This window comes from Phoxinus phoxinus (genome assembly GCF_949152265.1).
Source record: "Phoxinus phoxinus genome assembly, chromosome: 12".
In the NCBI taxonomy this organism is placed as follows: Eukaryota; Metazoa; Chordata; class Actinopteri; order Cypriniformes; family Leuciscidae; genus Phoxinus; species Phoxinus phoxinus.
The window spans coordinates 14,454,709-14,477,852 of record NC_136887.1 but is presented as its reverse complement, the minus strand read 5'-3'; the positions used below and the strand labels follow the sequence as shown (position 1 = coordinate 14,477,852).

Sequence of the window (23,144 nt, the reverse complement as noted above, 5' to 3'; positions counted from 1 at the left end):
TTGTATTTATAAATAAAATTATAAAGTGAATATTTATTTTGGAGTTTGAAATGATTCTTTAAAAAAAAAAACAATGCTACATTTTTACCTTGTAAAATAATTTAATAATTTAAGGAGTACATGAACAAAAAACAAAACTGTAAATGTAAACATTTTTACATAATACATTAGACTAATGGTTTTACTACAGTGCACAATGGAAATACATTACAATTAGAGTAAGCTGAGCTAATGGCAAGGGAACATGGCATGCACATTCTCACTATAAAAAAATGAAGTATAGCATAGCTTGTGTAGATGGAGCTAAAGCAATTGCACGCTGCCAATTTTATAAAACATTAATATTAGATTGGTTTCTCAATAGCATATTACCTGACGGCAAGCGCATCTCTTGTGTCAGACCAATAAGCTGCTCAACACATGCCAGCACAGCCATCAGTGTCAAGCCCAATATACAGTAACAGTGTTTATGTTAAGGTGAAATGTGCCTTTTGGAGTGCTATCATAATGGACATTTTACCGCAAACTATCTTCACCTAAACCCAGCTTTGGAGCAGCTCCGGAGTTTCACACATGATTTCTTTTCATCTACACTTAAATCAAAGTGCCTTTATGTCACAAGAATCGGTGTTCCCTAAGACATATACTGGACTGGCCTTGAAAATGCACAAAATAAAGTGGTCTTCATCAGACAAAAGGCTCACTGCAGCAGGGATTCAATCACTGCCTCTGGTTTGGAGGAGCGTTTCCTAAAAAAAAAAAAATTAAATTAAATTGATCAAAAGTAACAATGAAGACTAACATTGATATAAAAAATAATATTTCAAATACATGCTGTTCTTTTGAACTTTCTGTTCATCAAAGAATCCTGAAACAAAAAACATCACGGTTTCAAGAAAAATATGAACCATCACAACCGTTTTCAACATTAATAATGATAAGTAATGACAGCTGAAAATGTAGCTTTGCCATCACAGGAATTAATTACATTTTAATATATAATGGTGGTTATTTTAAATTGTAATAATATTTCACAATATTACCTTTTTACTGTATTTTGATCAAATAAATGCAGCCTTGGGGAGCATAAAATACTTTTTTCAAAAACATTAATCTGATTTATATCGTAATATTACTGTTTTTACGGTCTATTTTTACTATTTTTATGTCTGTGGTAACACTTTACAATAAGATTTCATTAGTTAACATTAGCGAACCAAACAGTGAACAATACTTCTACAGCATTTATTAATTAATATAAACAAAGGTTAATAAATGCTCTAAAAATATGTTGTTAGTTCATGATGTAAGTTAAAGCATTAACTAATGTTAATGTAAAGTATATAAAGCTGTCGATTTACTATTTATTGTTTACGGTTTATGATCAAATGAATGCAGCCTTGAGCATAAGAGACTTCTTTCAAAAACATTTTAAAAATCCTACAGACCCCAAACGTTTGAAAGGTAATGTACAAAACGTGAGATGTTTGACTTGAGTTCAAACCAAACACTATTTTTAAAGCTTACATCTTTGTTTATTATTTAATACTAATATAAAAGTTAAAAAAAAAGTTTTTGAATCACTTTTCCATAAAAATGTCATTATATATCATTACGGACACAGAATATTGAGATATACTTAATGCTTATAGTGCCCATTTCAACAATGTACTAATCAATATGTTTTTATATTGCTTTAACTCTGTTAAAAAAACAGTCAGTTTAATGTAATTTAAGTTTAAAGTACTTAAAAATCCAAGTTGATTGTACTTAAACATTTAAAGGCAGCAACTTTTTTTATAGTGCTGTACCTTTAAACAACATCTAAAATCATACATCCTATTAATGCCTTCAGGGTTCCTACACATTTTCCATTTCAAAATTCCATACTTTTCCAGACCTCCTTCCAAACGATTTTTAGACCATATTTAACATAAATGGTCCAGCATTATTTTCGGTAAATAGTAGTCACTTTATTTTCTCTGTTTTCTCAAAGTGATAACATGTGCTTGCATGATGAGAAGAAACCTAAAAAGCTTTATAACCTGCATATATTCACTTTTGACAAATGATTTTGATACTGTAAATGTGGTTTGATTTTGCAAGATCACCAAACAGCAAAGTACAGTCTGATTTAGAAGACTGTTTGCTCCTTTATCTGTTTCTGTGTTGAGTGGCTCACGCACATTCATTTAGAGACTTGCTTATGGTAAAGAATTTATTCAGTCAGTCATGTTCGAAAATCAAACAGTCACTAAACTTTTACCATGAAAACTCTACTTGTAGCGCTGGGTATTGACAAACTTCACAATTTGATTTAGATTCTCAAGAATGTGATTGAATTCCGATTTATATTAAATTTAAATTCGATATTGATTAATTGCGCCATGTATCAGGTACAGTACATGTCAAATTTTCCAGAAAAAAAAAAGTTACTTTAAAGTTAAAAGTTAAAGTTACTAGCCACTCAGCATTTTCACTGGCCACAATTTTGATATTGATACCATGTGGAAAAAACTGCCATTTAGATATTTGTTTATATTATCTCATAACTTGGCAGCAGGTATATTAGGCTGCTGTCACTTTAAGACCTGACGCAAGTATCCATTACACTGTTACACATGCGCTTTCTTTCTCAACTGTTTACATTCACTAAAAACATAACTGACTGCATTTACATTAATACTCACCCAGACTGGTATTTTGACATAATTTGTGTATTTAAATGTTTAAGCACAATAAGCAGAGAAGAAGAACTCAATTTAGTACTGAGACACGGCTTTGTGTGCGCACTTGTGTGAGCATAAAATCGGGGGGAATGAGTAAAATGATGCGCATGGAAATACCACGCTGAAATTCTTCCGGAGCAAATGAAAGGAGTGATTGAGGAGAGGCGGGTTTGTGCGTCAACTCGCTGATCATGAGAGAGCGAGAAATCGCAGCTGGTATTATGTATCTATTTTGTGGAAAATTAGTATTGGAAGCGTTTCAGATGTTTCAGTATCGATATGCATAGAAAAATCTATATTGTCTGCTCTGCCGCTTCGCTTGAACTGAGGTGCTACAGCAATCTTTCACACCATAAAGAGCACCAAAACTGTATTTATTGATTGAATTGGACAGAATTTGAAAGTTCAGACTTTGCTTCATATCAAAAGTAACAAAGCTTATTGAGATTTATTGGATGGGAGGCGGCAAGGCGCTACAAAATGTGGTTTATTCATCAACTGAAAACCACATAAACGAAAGACAAACATTTTTCTATACTCTTCCAGACCTGGAAATGACTAAAATCAAATTCAATACTTTTCCAAACTGCGTAGGAACCCTTTGCATCATGCACTAAACTAAACTGAAGGATTATTTAATTGTAAATGTTGTAACATTTATATTGTGACTGTGCCTCCGTTATGCAAAGGTGCAGACCACAAAGTAAAAAAAAAAAAAAAAGTCAAACATAACGCCTCACCTACGACTAGTTTTCGGCCTGGACTTTCCGCTCTTTGATGTCCGAGGCCTTTCTAGTTTCATTAGGGACTGTCTCATGCTCTCCTCGGTGTACGCCAGATAAACATGGGAGAGGTCCACTTCAAATGGCTGAGTCACGAAAGAGGGACAGAGGACAAAAATTAAACATGAAAAGGGAATGTGTGCCTCTGGAAAACATTCGATCTGAACCGACACTTACATCTTTTTCTTTCTTGTCCGACACAGGAGTCTGTTTCCTCATGTTGTTGCCTGTATAGGCCACGCATTTCTAAAAAATAGCAAATAGATCAGCTGGATTACACGTTTTCATTGCTCCCAAACATCATGCCAGATCGGAGAGAATCGCAGAAATGTGTTAAAGAAGCTCACCAGCTGCCACTCTCCAATGTCCTCATTCCAGTGCACATAGTTCTCAATCATCTCCTGGACACAAGACAACAAACAAGATGTCGTTTGCACATTTTTATAGTAGGGAACCTGAAACGCTGAGATAAAAATTCAGCTAAGCTCAGACATTTAGGATATTCTTTTGGGGACTTTTGAAAGTCATGTGAATTTCACCGTTTACAGCCAGGCGGTAAATGCGTAAAGTTCAAAATGTGAGCATTTTTTTAACTTTACGCATTTACCGTCTGTAAAAGGTTTTTCACTGAACTGCATTTGACTTACCGGTACTCAATTCTTAAAAGGTTTGTACACCCAAAATGAAAATTCTGTCATTTACTCTCCCTCATGTCATTCCAAACCTGAACATTTCTTTTGAGAAAAGACGACATATTTGAGCATTCCTCAAAATATCTTCTTTTGTCTTTTTCTCAAAATGTCTTCTTTTTGTGTTTCACAGAATAAAGAAAGTCTTTCTTTCTTTGAAACGACATGAGGGCGAGTAAATGATGACACAATGGTAATTTTTGGGTGTGCGATCGCTTTAGAACTTTCTGTACAGTTTATTTGCCAGCTCAGGTTTGACATTTTTGCCTTTGTAGTGCAAGAGCAGCAGTTCACACTTTATATTATCAGCAAAAATATCAGACTAATCCTGGCAACGGGGAAAATGCACAAAATGATTAGCATGTTAATTTATGCATGTGCTACGGCCTGAAGCACTGTTTTAGAGCAGGAGAAAAAATAAGTAATGCCGCCTTTTACAAATATTGACACCTAGAGCAGTACTGTACAAAAATCTATAATATACTCTTCTAATTACTGCAGTGGTTATATACATATACAGTACTTACAAGTCTTGGGCAGGTAAGTATTTTCAAAATCTATTTATGACATTATTTTTTTACTGTAGATTTGCAGACAAGTTTCTTATGTGTATATATGTAGATGCTTAAGATGTATTGTACATTCTTAGTGAATGTTAACTATGGTAGTTAACAAATGAAACCTTATTATAAAGTGTTACCTAAAAAAATATATAATGTGTCCCTGGGGTTCTTTACAACACAAAGGTTTTTTTGAAATGGTTGGAGCAGATATTGTGGGAAGAGCAGTTAACACGTGTTCAGCATACATGTGAACTCCTTCAATACTGTTTAAAAAGCATATCGGGAGGTCGGTTCGGTTCAGCTGTGATCTAGATTTTTGATCTTAATATATTATGCTAGCTTTTTTTTTTTCACTGTTATTCTAAAATATGTCAAAAATAAAGAATGAGTAGGTGTGTCCAAACTGCATGTTGTGCACCAGCATGAATATAGACCTGATATTCCTGAGGAATAAAATTATCAATGATGAGCATCTGCAGACGCAGCTCTCGGCTCAGCTGCCGGATGTTTTCCAGCAGACCTTCGATCTCCCTGTGATGCTCTTGCTGCAGATCAGCCATCTAAAACAGAAGAGACAGAGTCCTTCAATATCATGTCAACTATGCTATTTGAAAGCACATGAAATGTACCGCACCTCAGATTTTGCTGCCATCAACATGGTCCACACTTTCTTCAGTTTCTTGGTCTTGCCTTGAGCCTCTTCTTGTAAACTGGTGTATTTCTCCTCAATGTCCAAGCGCTCTTGCTGTTTTAGAGACATTTGCAACCATGATCCTCTGTGAGATCAAACTATACAAGAATATTGGTCAAGAATGAATCTGATAAAGTCTTATTATCATCATCTTTACCTCTTTTTCTTCCAGTTCTCTTCGGAGCTGCTCAGCCCTCTTCCTCCTCTCCTCCAGTTCATTGTTGGATTCTTCCAGAAGCTTCTCTTGCTCCTCGGCCTTAGCCAGTAAATCAACCCCACCAACAATAACCCTCTTTTCCAGAGCAGACAGCTTCTCAAGTAATAAGTGATGTTCCTGCCTGAGATACAGAAAATAATACAAAGCATGACACCATTATACTCATACACCCATTATATTAATATCTATGCCAATGTTTCTCAACAGGTGGGTCGCAAGACCGTTTTGAGTGGGTCATGGAGTGTGTAGACAAAGAAACATCAACAATAGTAATTGTAAAAAAAAAAAAAAAAAAAAAAAAGTTTTATGCAAGACTTTTATTTTTAAGGATGTGTGTGAAAGCTGTTGACTCTTCTGTCATACGCAGTTTAAGTGAGAAAAACGTGTTGTCCTAACATGTTACAAAATGAAAAATACTTACCTCAGAAAAAAAAAAAAACACTTTCCAGTCAGGAATATCCCTTCACTATACAGTACATTACGAGAATGCACCAATAAATTACATAACTGGTACATGTGTTAGCTGGGAAGGATTTGCATGCAGATGTTTATCCTTTTCATCAAGATTAGTGTCCCTTTGTTTTATTAACCGTTAATTTTAAAATTGTGTATTTACCATGGTAACTGTAGATTCTGTAACCCTAACAGAAAATACCACTTTTTTCACTTTGTGTTACTTTCTATATTTTTGATGACTATGGTGGCTCAAACCAACTTACTAATTGTATTGTATTCAGAGCCGGGGGAAGACAATCCAGCACTCTGGGAAAAATAAAAATTTGAACGTATGGGGCGGCATATTCCTCAGAAAAAAGTCAATTTATCACATATTGACCCCTACTGTTGACTTAAGACAGGTGTAATTAATACAGTTGCCTAGAGAACCTTTCTTGCTTTGGTTGCTGCAAATTCTTAAATTATATTGGAGTGATCCAATTTGCCACCGATTTGGTGCTCAATTGAAATTTCGGCATTAAAATCTTGAAAATCTGAAATCATTCCGATTGATGAATCCAAAGCTAAAAAAAAAGTTACAACTTTTAAAGTCTAAACTTTACATGAACACTAAAGTGATCGGGTTGATGTGCGGAATAGATTTTTTGCACACTGCACAAAATATACAGAGTTTTCCACAGTTAGCGCATAAAAACTTTTCTCCTACATTGATTCTTTATTAGTGTTAAACAGTAGACTTAATATCCATCTCTGGTCATAATTTGGAGACAATGAGCAAAATTATAAACCGTTTTGCCATGCTGCTTATATTTATCACGCAGTAAAAATGCCCATCCGCGCCTGTGATGAGGATCCGAAAACCAGGACAGGTGAGACGTTGTCCTGCTCCACTTCACAGGCGCTCGCTGAGTGAAAGGAGAATTTTAGAATGACGGGACACTCATTTATATGACACGTCATATGTCATTACGCTATTTCTATGTCATTGCACATGTGCAGTGCTTTCAGTTTCGGTTTTAAATCCGATCAAGTGTTTAAATGTTCTCTCGATCTTATTAGAAAAGGAATAAACCACCCCTTTCAATACGATCGAAATATCATTTGGAAAGAGCTCATTCGGATCGATTAAGGTGTTGTTTACATGATGGCTTATTTGGTTGCATGTAAACATATTGTCGATCGCAAAGTTTGAGACGCTCGTGCTCGTCAGTTATTTAATAGCTTAACCTTATACTGTATGTTCATCAATGTTAGTCATATTTTTTCCTGAAAATTTTGAGTCGCAGCTTAATGACTATGGGAAAATGGGGGTCCCACGACCAAATGAGTTGATAACCACTGATCTATATTAGATTGCGCCGAAATTTGTGCTGGTAGGATTAGAGATCACCGTTTCGGTGGACAGATCCAAGATAGCAGCACCCGTTCAATGACTTGTTACACAGTATATCATCTTACTGGGCTTTGAGAAGGTCCTTCTCTCTCTTCTCAAGCTCTGCACGTGCTTTGTTCCTCTCTTCCTCCTCCATGTCCAGTTTGGCCTCCAGAGCCTTCCTTTCCTCCTCTATCTTCGCCTGCATCTCCACCATCTTGTCAGGAGACACCTTCTTCCTTCCTGAGCATGACACATTCAGAAACGATAGAAAAACCTCAGCAGAAACGCTTAGCACATGAAATAACATCACATCAGATCAACATCACATCAGAACACCACAATTAATTTGTAGCGGCGTTCTTGCCCAGCTTAAATTCACCCCAGTTTCATTGTAAGCTGACTGACACTGCTCGCACAAAGGCACCAAAAAGCTATACAGTATTTCATTACTATTTGATCTGTAAACTTGCAAACTTAAACATATTGCTATACTTATATATTGTAAACTTATTGCTAGTTCAGACATTTCATGGGTGTCATGGGTGAATCTCACAACAACAACTAAAGTTCAGGTCTTATTTCAACCCAAAAATAATAAATAAATGATATTTTATATTAAGAAAATGGATCATGTATTAGTATTACTAACAAGTTCATGACAGGCTTTGAGACATTCACTGGAGGCTGCAATAAATGTCAACACATTTTTCTCATCCTCAATGTTAAAGTCGCCCTGCAGTCAATAATTGTATCCCTTCGAACACATCTTTGATAATCAAGATGACATTTGTTTTTTTTCTGTGAAAATTTCCTCATGCCTTAAAATAGCTTGAATTTAACTCTGCACCCTTGCTTAATTTAGTATACATGGAGCCATGAATATGTGAATTATCCGCGATTACCCTATAGGCTCGAGATGTCAACACGTGACGTTCTATTTGGAGCCGTTCATGTCCTCGGACTGCGGATGGGTTACTATAGTGACACTATCAACACCTAAATAAATCTGCAGCAGTCAGGTGGTACAAGCAAGAGCTCTCAGAAAACTCCCATCTTACAAGCTGTAATTACGAGCTCTACGAAGAAGACATGAATTCTTTTCACAAGTTGAAACCTTGGTAATTTCAACATTAAGTCCCCGCCTCTACTCAATCACACCAGCTCAGACTGCCTGATCCACTGTAAGACAAGGCTCATTTATTTATATAGCACATTTCATACACTATGGTAATTCAAAGTGCTTTACACAAAAAGGAATTTAAAGAATTAAATCACAAAATAAAAACGAGGAAAATTAAAACAGATTTTTCAGTTTACTTCAGTATCAGCTCCCAGTTTTACTCTGAGATTTTCCTATGGTGATTACACTGTCTGTAGTAACCGCTGCACAATGGCACGTGGAAATATTGGTTTAATCCAGCCATTTATGTTTGAACCAGAAACGGATTCAGAAAAGGAAGAGCGAATTATAGGGATTCATCTACAAGTCGATGTATCAGAACGGTAATGTGTTTTATGTATCACTCTCTTCAACATCTGACACATAATAATTGATAATTACACACATTAATTGACTAAATTACCAAAAAGCTAATAATGTGTTGCTAATAATGTGTTGGCAGTAGGAAAGGGGGCATTGTCAAACCACATTGGTACGTTTACACGACAGTGACGTACTAAAAATGTAAACGTTTTTCCTTTGCGTTTCTTTTCCGCATACAGACGACTAGAGGTCGACCGATTCATCGGTTTTGCCGATTAATCGGCACCGATAGTTGACTGGTGGAACTATCGTTATCGGCAAAAATACATACCGATAGTTTTTCCTGGTTGCGTCCATTGCTGGAGCGGCTGAGAAGCGCGCGCTGTCATTCATTACACAGTGTAAGAGCTGAGAAGGGTCTGCTGGCATGATGCAGTACAAGAGCGGCCTCTAGAGGTGTAATAAAAACTCGTGCCTCGTGTTGTTTATTTCGACACGTGATTCTGCGTGCTGCACTGAGAGCACATGCTGCGTGGAGAGCGCTGACATCAGATGCGCGTTTAAAGCACCGACAGCTCAAATGTATGTATACAGTACATTTTGTCATATCATTATAAAGTGATTAATTTGTTGACTAAATGCTGCATTAGTAGAGAAAGAACAGCACAACAGTATGTTTGTTTGCCTTCGAGGCTGAGAGAACGCTAACATTACTAGTACCTCAAGCGGTTAAAACACTGACAAACATAAACGTAAGTCCGACCCGAATGTTTAATGTCACAATTGTTACCCTCTATTTGCATTAGTTCATATCCAGCTGGTCACTTTTATGCATTAAATATGCAGAGAAGTTGGATATTTAAAGCTAGAGACGTAAGCAAACTGATATGTTCATACAGCTGACAGAAACATAAACGAATCAGAAAAGCATTCGATTTCGGTTATTTATTTTTTTCATCTTCACTTTAATACAAATTTTGTTACTTTTTTATTAATTAAGTTGGCTTGAAAATAACTGTTAAATAGTTACATTTTGAATGTAACTGGTTTTATTTGTTATTTCAGTATTACTTTTTGTTTCAGTTTGAATGAATGTCTTTTATTGACTTAAATATTTATTCACATTTATATCATTTCATTTAGCATGTTTTCATGGTTCAATACAGTTTTATTATTTTTATAATAAAGCTCAGCACTGTTTTACTTGGAGTGTTATGTTTGTTTTTATCCAGTATCAATTTTAAAAACTATCGGTTCATTAATCGGTTATCGGCAAGTATGGCCCAACCTAGCTATCGTTATCGGTAAAATCCACTATCGGTCGACCTCTACAGACGACGTTGTCAAAACCATCCCAGTTCACACGGATTCGTGTAAATTACTAAAACGCTGCATTATTCATGCCAGGCCAGTAGATGGCGATGTCACTTTGTAAAAAAAAAACACTAAATACGCCATTGTCATGTAAAAGAACGGCCAAAACAGTTAAAAACAGTGTAAACAGTCTTTGGTTCACTGCAGTTTTAAGGAAAAACTACTCAGCAATGACTAATGAATTTGCCAATGGTTTGTCTTAAAGCACATTAAAATCACCACATAGACATATAAACAACATTAAAAACTTGATTTTCATTTTATGATTTGATTCATTAATTATGATTTGATTCTTACAGCTTTTCATCAACTCACAAACTTGCTGTATTTCCTCACAAACTCCAGTTTGGGAAACCCTACATTAAAACATAGTATAGTGCTCAGCATTTGTGCATCACCCATCTCAAGTCATCTGAACAATCTCACCTTCCTTTCTCAAACACATCCCATTTTTAACGATTTTCAATTAAAACCCAACACAATTTGGCAAGTTTCATACATTTTTTGAAGGTCAGCAAGAAGCTTTAATGATCTCAGAGCATTTGTGACTGAGAAAGGAGCAGAAAAAGAATGATTGAAGTTTTTGTTGTGGGACAGTAAAACAGTTTTAGAGTTCAAGAGTCCATTTCTAGAGTTTGGAGGTGGCGGGAGGTTGGGCTGGTGAAGAGAGTATGACACCCAAGCACATTGCACAATAAGAGAAAAAAACACAAGCGCATATCATATCATATCATAATCTAAATGTCTTTTAAAGAGGAATCAAATCTGCAATTGGGTCGGAGTGAAATGACACAGCAGTGACCGAGCATTGATGCAGAAAAACTGAGGTGCACCAGAAAGGAAGACGATAAGCATGAAGTAATCAGATGTGAGTTTCAGTGAGAAAAGTGGTGCCTGAGAACCATTTATAGAGTTCCTGTCGGTAGAAGTACAGTGTCCTATATTCAGCATCTGCTGTGTCACTTGAGTCTGCAGCTACCTACTGATTCAATTTATTACACATCTGTTTTATGGCACCTAAAATAAAGGCTTGACTGGTGAATAATTGAATTCATGTCATTTATTAAAAGTTATTAGAAGCTGGATGGTTTTATGATTAGCAGCGGGTGCCACATTGGAGCTTGAGCATTCAAGATTAATTTTCATTGTGTAATACGCATTGCGCAGTGTGTGCTATCCGAGGCTTTGAATACAGTTATGTACACTACTGGTCACAAGTTTGGAAAGAAATTAATACTTTCATTCAGCAAGGACACATTGTTACAGTGTTGCTTCTCTATCCCTCAAAATTGTGTTTGTGTTGTTCTTTATATCTTGCATGTTATAATTGTTCATGTGGGTTTTTACAGTTTTATGTCCTGTTGTTAGAAGAGTGTGCCTAACCCGTAGGTATGTGTACACCCTGGGAGGTGGGGAAATGCTCATTTTAACTCATTTAAGAAATATCAGTTGTGCAAATGACAATATTTGTTTTTCTCTTGCCTGTATGTTGTATTTATTGATTGTGTTTAAACTCTTTGTCTTGACTATCATTGAGGGAACTTGCGGAAATGTAAAGAGAGACAAGAGTTAGTTTTTTCAGAAAGTGGTATGTTCCAATTACCTAAAGTTTTGGATTTAAAGGGGTGGTTCAGGATTTTGGACATCGGACCTCATTTTCAAGTTAGCCTGGTTGTTATTCATCAGTGGAGACAGTTTTCAAAAAAATTCATCCAGTCCTTCCAGTTGCATAGTTCGCCGATGCTAGGCTAGTGCGAGTCAACGGTATGTGCTAGCCTCCCATTAATAACAGTTTTACCCACTCCACAGTACACCAAAAGCAAATAAATGATAACGCCAGACTGTCGATGTAAATGTCTATTGAGAGAATAATGTTAGAAATCAAAGTACCGGTACTCTTACATCTCAATGATCGCATTACATTTACAGGAACTAGTTTCTCAGCAGCGGCGGAATTTCTCTTTGCTCCGGTTAGTAGTACTGCGCCGAAAAGTAAACACAGAACAGAAGCGCGCACTACAGACAGGACGTCTAGCTAGCTACTAGTAGTAGCCTTGAACAATGATATTGAAAAACATTCGATTGTAAACTAAGGAATTGGCAACATGGTGATTCGTTGTGCATTTCGAAATTTTAAAAATAAACCAAATAGTTGGTCATGCAAAAAGTTTCCACAAATTTCCATTGAGAGATCCAGAAAGGAACCAACTGTGGCTTATTTCTGCTGGCTTGGACAACGAGACACCGGCAGAGACTGTTAAAGTTGCGAATTTGTAGTGATTATTTTAGACCAGACGAGTATGAAAAACCCCATCATCGAAACGTTCATAAGTCACTGACAAGGAATGCAGTTCCAGCCGTCTTTCCATATGCACCAACAGCAGATGAACAGGTAATAACTTTTGTTAGGCTACTATAGCTATCTATGAAGCTAGTCCCTTTCATAACTGATAGAATGACAATGACAACGTTAGTGGAGATAACGTTACAGTTCAATTTCTGCCCTTTTAGCATCCGTCTCGATTAGTTCTTCGTCTGTGTGTTCCGGCTCATACATGTACAGTTCGTTGAATAAAACACATTCCTCGTCTCCAAAGTCTGAAACATTGGCATGGCTTTCAAACGTGGCCATAGTCCTATGTTGATTTCTTAGTGAAATATACTCTGCTTCTGTAGTGATGAGTGTCAGCGGCAGGGAAATACACTTGCGTCATGTGGAGACTCTCTCGGTTGCCTAGGTAACTTAATATCACTCCGCCGCTGCTGTAGACTGGGCTAATAAATACAGGGAACAAAGTGTAACTATTGCAATGCAATGAAAGGGTAGTTTGATTTCTAACATTATTCTCTCAACAGACATTTACATCGACAGTCTGGCGTTATAATTTATTTGATTTTGGTGTACTGTGGAGTGGGTAAAACAGTTTTAATGGCAGGCTAGCAGATACCGTTGACTCGCGCTAGCCTAGCATCGGCGAACTATGCAACTGGAAGGACTGGATGAATTTTTTTGAAAACTGTCTCCACTGATGAATAACAACTAGGCTAACTTGAAAATGAGGTCCGATGTCCAAAATCCTGAACCACCCCTTTAAGGGTGGATAAAAATTGTGGATTTAAGGGTGTTCAAAAGTGAGGCAGGGGGAACAGAGAGTGGTTTGTGGCTTAATCCAAAGGTTGTTAAAGCAGCTTGAGCATGAGAAACTTCAGTCTCCAACAGTTAGTGAAAGAAGTAGGTGCTAGTTTTAGCACCTCAACAGTGCTAGTTTAGACAGATTTTTGTAACCTTTGTTTTTATTTTTGCTCTTACGTCTGGTGTGATTCTCCCTGTGACGGCTCGGGTCTCTATCACACATGCATTAAATCGTTAAAAAGTGACATTTATGATGTTACAAAATATTTTACTTTCAAATAAATTATGTTCTTTTGAACTTTCTGTTCATCAAAGAATCCTGAAAAAATGTGTCATGGTTTCCACAAAAATATTAAGCAGCACAACTGTTTTCAACATTGATATAATAACAAGAAATGTTTATTGAGCAGCAAATCAGCAGTGTGCATTTGGGAAAAGTGATTAAGGGAGCACAAAAGGTGGGAATAACTCGCGTTTTCCATGTGCTGCTCTATCCATTTCTCCTCAAAATGCCACAAGGCAAGCTAAGATGCTCTTTGAATGATTCTCAAATCATCAGGTTGACCATGTGCAGCTGTCATTAAAGCAGACCAAATACTAAGCCATCCTGAAATTCTTGTTTATTTTTCAATCCAGCTTTTCACTTAAATTGAGGCTGATGATAGCATCTTATTATAACAAAAATTGCATTCATCTGCATTTTCACCAGGGGTCCCAGACTGTTGGGCTGCATGTGGGCACAATCAGAGTGTAGAGTCATTGCCAGGCATTAACTGTTTGCGCTCATGACGCACATTGAAACTACATCTGCTTGATCTGATGGTCTAGACAAGCAAACCAAAGCCACATTGTCTATTCCTTCACTGAAATATGTTGTGATATCCAGAAATTTCAACCTAGATGACGCCAGAGTATGTGCAGTGCATCAGAAGGTTTATAGACATAAATTCAAAAAGTTTTTATAAATAAACTTGAATGAAAGTTTAACCTCTTTATGTTTTGCAATAAAGCAACATTATATATTGAGGTCAATTCAAAAATAACGACCTTGACATGTCATCAGCAGACTATGAAGATGATTTTGTAAGACAATACTTGTGGTAAAAAGCCAAAACCACAGACTGCATCATCTTTCTAAGAGACCTCTCTGACTAACGTTGTCCAGTCATGAAGTGGAAAAGCAAAAGGGGAAGTTCATACCTCTTCGTTTCCTGCGTCTCTCTCCTCCCTCACCAACTTCATCTTCACCTTCATCCATATCATCTGATCCACTGCCGTCAGAGCCAGAGATCTCCTCACCTGAACAGTAGAAGCATAGCATTTCTCAGCACTGAACATGTATAAATACTTTTTATAATATTGATAATAATATGAAATGTTTCTTGAGCAGCAAATCAGCATATTATAATGATTTCTGAAGGATCACGTGACACTGAAGACTGGAGTAATGATGCTGAAAATTTAGCTTTGACATCACAGGAATAAATTACATTTTTAAATATATTTAAATAGAACAAGTTATTTTAAACAGTAATATTTCACAATATTACTGTTAAATATAATTTTACCAACATCGCCAGCCTTTAACTAATCAACATGTTAACATAAAACTCTGTTAGAATCAACTGTGAGTGTTAATTTGGAGTCTTATGCACCTCACGTGTGACCATTAGAAGGTTCCCTATGAAGACAACTTTGTGGCTCATGAGGGTTTAGACCAGAGCAAATGAGTCACATCCTGAAGACCAACCCAGACATACAGACATTACATGTGTCTACATCACATGTGAAACTGATGTGTGGTACCTTCTTCCAGTTTTTTCTTGAGCTCTTCAATTTCCTTCTGAAATTGGCGCAACAGTGCATCCTTGGGGTCCTCATTAATTCTGGCCTTATTCTTGATATTTTTGGCACGGTTAGCATAACGGAGAGTACTGATGGTCTCATCGTAGTTGTAATCTGCTGGGCCGATGTTGGCACACTGCAAAGTTACAGATCATCGAAACAGAATTATACCGTCTGCAGTACTTTTGACTGAAATCAATGAGTTTTAATCATAACTAGTAGAAAACAGCTCATAACTGTGTGCACGTCGACTATCGTACCATCATGGTTTTAGAGTTTCCTCCAAGAGAGTCCTGTAACAGTCGGGTGAGTTTTGAGTTCCTGTAGGGCACGTGGGTGCTTTTCCCATCCACTAGTGCAGAGATAACATTTCCCAGGGTGGACAGGGACAGGTTGATTTTTGTGGCTTCTTTAAGACGTTGACCTGTGGCACCGGTTTTTCCTTGTCTTTCAGATCCCTGAGCAATAAAACAATTCAGTAACGGAAAGGAAACCAAAACACTAAAGTTTCTCCACATGATGAGGGTCGCTTACCGCAAGGTCGACCAGGTGTAGCTTGCCCATGCGCACATGCTGATTTCCATCTACACCTTTCTCACTGCACTCAATAGTTATGGTGAAGATGGCATGAGAGCGAGAACTGTGCTCGTTCATATTAGTCGCACCTACAGAACCTGGACAAAGACAAACAACACGCATTTTGGCTATCTTTGGGCTCCCTGTCTAGAAAGCACAAGTAAAGTTGACCCTCGCTCTAATATCATCACTTTGGTCGACACAATTTTCTATATTACTATTATAACCAGTTGGGGAGAGTTACTTTTAAAAGTAATGCGTTACAATATTGCGTTACTCCCAAGAAAGTAACTAACTGTGTTACTTGTTTATGTAACATTACTTTTGCGTTACTACGCAGAAGAAGAAACTTCAACACTTACTTAAAAAAAAAAAATTAAACAAACGTGATGTTTATCTGAAGTAAATTTTGCTTAAAGAAATAAAGCAGTCATCCATGCTCATGGCAAAACATACCCACATAAATATTACATATTTCATACCCTCATTTAAGATCTATTTTACTTTACTTATCCGACTCTAAATATTACTTTGCATTCCGAAAACAAACTAGTATGTTTCATTTATTCAATAAAATAATTAATACTCACGGTTTTTGTGTCCAAGGGTCATAATCCGGTCCATATCGTCAGCATTGTTTACCACATATCCAGAAAGATCCTTGATATAAACTCCTACATCAGGTCTTTCCTTGACCTGTATTATGAGTTTAGCATTCATTACTTGCACTTTACAATTCTGAATTTAAGTTGCACAACAAATTGCCTCATTTCAATTATAGCTGTAGTTAAGTCAGACTTCCTCAAAAACAATTCAATAAGTCTTACATTCATAAGGTTACACCACAATTCAAAAGTTTAGGGTCTGTCCGTTTTTTTCTCTGACAGAAATTAATATATTTATTTATCAAGAATGCATTACATTCATCAAAAGTGGCAGTAGACAAAAATAATGTTACAAAACCATTTATCCATTTATCAAAAAATCATGAAAAATGTAAGTTTCCACAAAAATATGAAGCAGCAAACTGTTTTCAACATTGATAAGTTTCTTGAGCAGCAAATCAGCATATTAGAATGATTTCTGAAGGATCATGCGTGAAGACTGAGGTAACGGCAGTAAAATGCAGCCTTGGTGAACTTAAAATTTAAAATAAGACATTTCAAAAACCTTGCAAAATATTACCGACCCCAAACTTTTGAATGGCAGTCTATGTTGTTACTTATATAAGCCAGTGTTTGTTGACACTAATTGTGGAGAAAAATGCTGAAACCATTGAAAAGCTGTAACCTGAAAACAAATTAAATCCAATATAGAGAAATATTCAATAAACACCAAAGAGTGTGCAATTATCAAATTAGTTTGAATTATAAACTTCTGTTTGACGTGTTTAAATTCAGTGGAAATTTGGTGCTGTTTTCTGAAGAATTCTGTGGGGGCACACAATCATCTCAAGCTCTCGACTTTCAGATATGCTGAAATATTTTGGTTTCTCACCTCCAGCCTCTGCATCTGGTCCTTTCCCAACAGATCTCGCACCTCCTCATTGTATATTTCCAAATACGAAACTCTTACCAGAAACCTGTGGTCAGATAAGATAACACACGTCAGCAGAGTTTTGTCTTAATACTGGTCACAATCTCTGATAACGTTGAGAAGATGGATCATAAAAAAATCATGAGAATTAATTAATTCAACACATAAAATAAACACATTAACCCCTCAACCACAGCGCTCAAAAACAATCCCCGTCTCACCTGGTGTCTCCTTCTGCTTTTGCAATGTGGCCAAATACATGAGCGAATGAATTTGGAATGATGCCTCTGAGTTCAGGCACTGCCCTGACACCCTCCATGGTGAACGTTTTCCCGGTGCCTGTCTGACCGTACGCAAATATGGTTCCTGAAAAAAGAAATGAATCATCATTTCATACTTTGCAAAAACAACCAAATAGATACAAACTTGGCCATCTATGCAATATTTATATTGTCTTTTACTTACCATTGTAACCCTCTAATACAGAGTCAACGATGGGTCGAGCTGTTAAATTATACACATCCAGCTGTTTGCTATCTTGTCCGAACACTGTGTCGAAGGTGAACGTCTTCGGCGGCTCACTAGTTATATCAAGTTTGTTCACAGTAATGGTTCCGCGGATCTCGTCCACAGTGACGGCCTGCTTGTGTGCCATCATCTTCTCCTTCTCGTTGAGGGGTCGACATCTCACCACCACCTTCACGTTATCACTCACCTCCATCTTCTCTGGTTTATCCATCTTATTGCTCTGTGCAAATACAAATCAGTTTAAAAACATTAGGGCGGGACTGTTTGTCAGCACAATGGAAGTCGGCCATAAATATCACAAAAAAAAATTTGTGATTGTAATCGATTTTGTAAAATCTAAACTATAAATAAAATAAACAGACAATTTATAGGTGCATTCACACCTTGTCAGAATTACCGTAAATATGAGATTCTGACTTATAAAAAGTGTTAATCATGTCTTCGTAGAACTCCTAATTTCAATTAATAAACTCTTAATTTGTACCATGTGACCGCTGTCCCACCTGACCACTGCAGATTCATTTTAACAGCTCACGGGTCGCCATCTCGTAATTACGGTAATTAAGACATGTTGTGTGAACGCAGCATATGACAATTTCTAACAAATTTGTCCTTAATGAGGTTTACAAAGAGAATCAGTTAAGAATACGTTTTAGAAGAAATGTAAGTATGTTTATTGAATGGTGCAGGGATAACGTTAAAACCCAGAAGACTAATTCGCCACTGGTTCCCTCAAGATTTTTCAGATTTTTATAAAGGGGGTTTTTCAATTCATGAACAAAATAAGGTCTGGTAAGCATAACTTATTAAAAACATACGTTTTTTAAAATTAAAATAAAAGCTTCACATTCCTTTTGATATGGGTGTGTATTATTTACGCTGTTGAGCATACATTTATCACAGACCTTATTTTACTCGTAAATTGAAAAACCTCATCATAATAGGAAAACCAGTGGTGAATTAGTCTTGCTGGTTTAGACGTCATCCCTGCAGCACTCCATTGTCAATTCTAAGTTACCTTTGTTAAAGTATTATTTGTCTTTATGTTGGATATTACAAAATGTTGGTAGCACTTTATAATACGGGAGGACCAATATGCATTAATTCATACTTAACAAATTAGCATATAGAACCAAACCATTCATTAATGATTGCTACATCAGCAACTAATAACGAGTCTATATGATTAATAGATTAAGTCATATAACAACTCCTATTAATTAAAAGTGTCAATCTTGGATTAGCCCAATTCCATATTAATATCTAGTTTTAACTAATAGTGTAAATTGATGTTTATAAAACAGATAGTTCCGGTCCTTGATTCTGATTGGTTGAGCCGCATTCGAAGCCGTTGTAAATTACGCTACAAACATATATACCTGTGACCTCATTACATCAGTATTACTTTATACAGTATTATTATTATACCCTTTTTATAAAAGCAATAAGCCCCTTGAAGCCATGGTTTATAGTGAATAAAAAAAAACAGCTAAGGCTGTTTAAGGCATTACGCATTTGTGACTAATACATAAAATGCCATGTGGCAACTACCGTAAACCCGTGATGACAACAAGTGACATTCTACACGAGCTGTTCATATCCTCGGACTGGGAATTATGCGTTTAAACACCTAAATAAATCTGCAGCAGTCACGTGGTACAAGTAGGAGCTCTCAGAAAACTCCCATCTTACAAGCTGTAATTACGAGCTCTACGAGGACATGAATGCTTTTTACAAGTTGAAATCTGGTAATTACGGTAATTACAACATGGCGTGCATACTTCAGTTAATTACCACAATGGGTCGAAGCCATGCATCTCAACTTCCAGCTGTCTGTTTTGAATGAATCACTAGCTAATGATTTGCAAATATATCAATCTTCAATGCTGCATGCACACTCACCGGACACTTTATTAGGTAGGCTAAGGCTACACCTTTCTACCTGCTTGTTTACGCAAATATTTAATCAGCAAATCACATGGCAGCAACATAATGTATTTGGGCATGTAGAGATGGTTAAGACCATCAGCTACAGTTCAAACTGAGCGTCAGACTGGGGAAGAAAGATGATTTAAGTGACTTTGAACGTGGCATGGTTGGTGCCAGATGGACTGGTCTGAGAAACTACTGATCTACTGGGATTTTCAAGCACAACCATCTCTAAGGTTTAGCTACAGAAGATGGTCCCCACCATTCGGCACACATGTGATTCGCGGATTAAAGCGTAACTGACACCAAGAGAACATTGTTTGTGTACACAAGAGTTTAGTAAAAATAAAGATTTTGAACAACTCACTGTAGCTGTGTCCGCCGGCATTCTGTCAGTCAAAAATAGTCGATCTCTGAATGCGAACGAACTGACTCTGAATTTTAGTATTGTTCCTTATATGAGGGTCCTTTTTCAAATACAAGGTCAATATTGATTTTTACTAACGACAAAACAACAAATTATCCGTGAATTTATATGAAAAGTTGCATTCGGAGATCGACTATTTTTGACTGACAAAATGCCGGCGGACACAGCTACAGTGAGTGAGTTGTTCAAGATCTTTCTTTTTAGTAAACTCTGTGTACACAAACAATGTTCTCAATGCTCGAGTTCATGGTTAGAGTCCCTGGTAATACTTCGAGCAAAGTTTTATGTTGTGTCTGTCGAGCCTTAATAGTAATAGTGTTTTAAAAATAGCGATTTTTGATGCTGTCATATACGCCCCTAGCTCTCCCATTCAAAAGGCAATTCGACCGAAAACGAAAATACGGTCAAACTTAAATACGGTCAACAATAAGACCCTAGGTTGCATTTTGGCGACAGTTACCCTTTAATTGCTATGTTTAAACACCATAGATTGAAAATGTATCTTTTGCACGTGTTTTTACTTGACAATTTACACATTCAAGCACTTTAAACAATTCCAGTGCAAGGAGGGGCGAAATAAAACTTGTGCACTCAGTTTGCTGTTCTTAGCTGACAGGAGTGTCACCGGTGTGTCTTCTGCTGCTGTAGCCCTTCTGCTTCAAGCTTTGCTGTGCTGTGTGTTCAGAGAGGCTCTTCTGCAGACCTCAGTTGTAATAAGAGGTTATTTGAGTTACTATTGCCTTTCTATCAGCTTGAACCAGTCTGGCCATTCTCCTCTGATCTCTGGGATCAACAAGCCATTTTCTCCAAAAGAACTGCAGCTCACTGGATGTTTTATACGTACAGCAGCACCACCGAAGGACGCACACAGAGTTGCACGTTTCAGACAGCGCACAAAGATCGAATTTAATCCTTTCACGTCTCCTTGCACTTGAACAGACACACAAAATTAGGTTAAAATGCCCGTCTCGGCAAGTATTTTCATAAACGCGTCTTAAGTGAATGTAAACAGCTGAGAAAGAAATCGTATCCATTCGTCTTAAAGCGACAGCAGCCAATAATATCTGCTGTTGTCTATTAATGTTAATCAAATAGCCTAACAATACAAAGTTGATTAATCTAAATGTATACAGTGAATTTTTTTTTTATTCAGTCTTATTTTACATTTAATGAACACATTTCTGTACCTGAACCCTACTGTTAGACCTTACTTTATTTGTAACTTTGTTATATTGTATTCATCTATGCTTGTAACTTGTGTATTTGTTCTGACTGTTCATTAGTCTTTAAAAACGTTAAATTATAAACAGTTAGATTTTTGCTGTGGTACTGGAGAGTGAAATTTCTCTTAAACACTCTTAAAGTGGACTTTAGGCAATAAATGAAAAGCAAAGTTACATTAACCCCCACCATTTTTGTTGTTGTTGATCCGAAAAATGATCCGATCTGTGACTCAAAAAACAATATAATCCAATAATCCGTTACACCACTAGTCAGAATTTGGCATAAACAACATAATGGATCCATCCTTCCGTCAACGGTTCAGGATGCTGGTGGTGTAATGGTGGGGGTTATTTTCTTGGCACACATTTGGCCTTTTAATACCAAATGATGACCAATATGGACCAAAATCTCTGAAGAATGTTTCCAGCACCTTGTTACCACAAACAAGACAAAAGGGGCTCCAACTCGGTACTAGCAAGGCACCTAATAAAGTGGCCGGTGGGTGTAAGTTATGTCCACTAAATTAGTTGACAAATAATCTAGTAAAACTGTTCATTGTTTTTAAGAGCTTATTTTCTAAAAGTCACAGAAAGAAAAGAGCCCTTAAAGAAAGAAAGACCAAATTAAGGTTTTTTGACGTGAGCTATGGGTTCTCTTGTAAATTAATATTAACCTTTATTGTAAAGGTCACCGGTTGCTGATGTCTCTGATGATAGGTGGGGTCAACGCTGTTGCTAAGCAGCGGATATGATCGGCCTGTGTCGAGCTAACGGCTAAATTAATCGACAACAAAAAGGCAAATTCATTTTTACGCGCAGAACATCCTTAGTTATCTGCTGTACGCGGTTTTTAAAATAATGTCTCATGAATCCAAACGTGAATCTGACTCGTTGAGAGATCTTAACACATTGTAAACCCCCATAAATTGGCTATGATGCTAATAACTAACGTTAGCAGGCAGCTAGTTTGTTGTGCACAAAACCACTCCAGTCATTAAAAAGGACAAAATCATCACACGAGAATTAAATGCATCACAGAAGTGAAAGATAACGGCGAGAGGATGTTAGAAAAAGCAGTCAGATAACGTTAACAGTCCGTGAATATTTGCATGAGATTCTGGTTGCAAAGCGAAGGAATGATGGGAAGGTGGGGCATAACAACACACATATTACACAGCGATAAATAAAGATAGGAGATTACAATCTTACCGGCATTTTAAGATGCGGATATATGGCTCTTTATTAAGACCTTAATAAACGCGTTTTCTGAGGAATGACACTCGATGAGCTCATTCGGGTGGATGTTGTGTTTTTCCAGTGCCGATCCCAACCTCAACCTGCCCAGTGCTGCGGTTACTGGACATGCGCGAGCGGCAATGCGCGCTCCTGATATGATATCACCCGGACATAAACATATTTATGGATATTAATAATGTTAGTCTTTCCCAATACCATTCCTTTTATCTAGCTGCATAGAATTATATTCATCATTTTGCCCTGTAAAATTATTTATTATTATTATCAGTATTATCCCAATGTCACTGAATCCTTGATTATTATTATTATTATTATTATTTATTTTTTTGTT

General features: G+C 36.8%; 1 protein-coding gene across 4 annotated transcripts; it reads right to left on the bottom strand.

The window, feature by feature from the left end:
- Positions 1-86: 86 nt before the first annotated feature.
- kif3a (kinesin family member 3A) lies at positions 87-22,949 on the bottom strand. Of its 4 annotated transcripts, none has more exons than XR_013799877.1 (18): positions 22,766-22,949; positions 17,915-18,197; positions 17,671-17,815; positions 17,411-17,495; positions 16,504-16,609; positions 15,872-16,011; positions 15,598-15,795; positions 15,299-15,473; positions 14,693-14,791; positions 7,586-7,742; positions 5,612-5,792; positions 5,398-5,508; positions 5,198-5,323; positions 3,859-3,912; positions 3,689-3,757; positions 3,470-3,597; positions 803-868; positions 87-749 (listed from the first exon to the last, which is right to left on the bottom strand). XR_013799877.1 is itself a non-coding variant. In XM_079631724.1 (18 exons), exons 1-17 carry the CDS (start codon positions 22,769-22,771, stop codon positions 859-861), a joined length of 2,073 nt encoding a protein of 690 aa, XP_079487850.1. In that variant the 5' UTR covers positions 22,772-22,949; the 3' UTR covers positions 87-749; positions 832-858. The 4 variants fall into 4 exon arrangements, 3 of the variants coding, with proteins under 3 accessions (XP_079487850.1, XP_079487849.1, XP_079487851.1); XM_079631724.1 differs by having other exon boundaries at positions 832-868; XM_079631723.1 differs by lacking the exon at positions 803-868.
- Between the last annotated feature and the right edge of the window lie 195 nt (positions 22,950-23,144).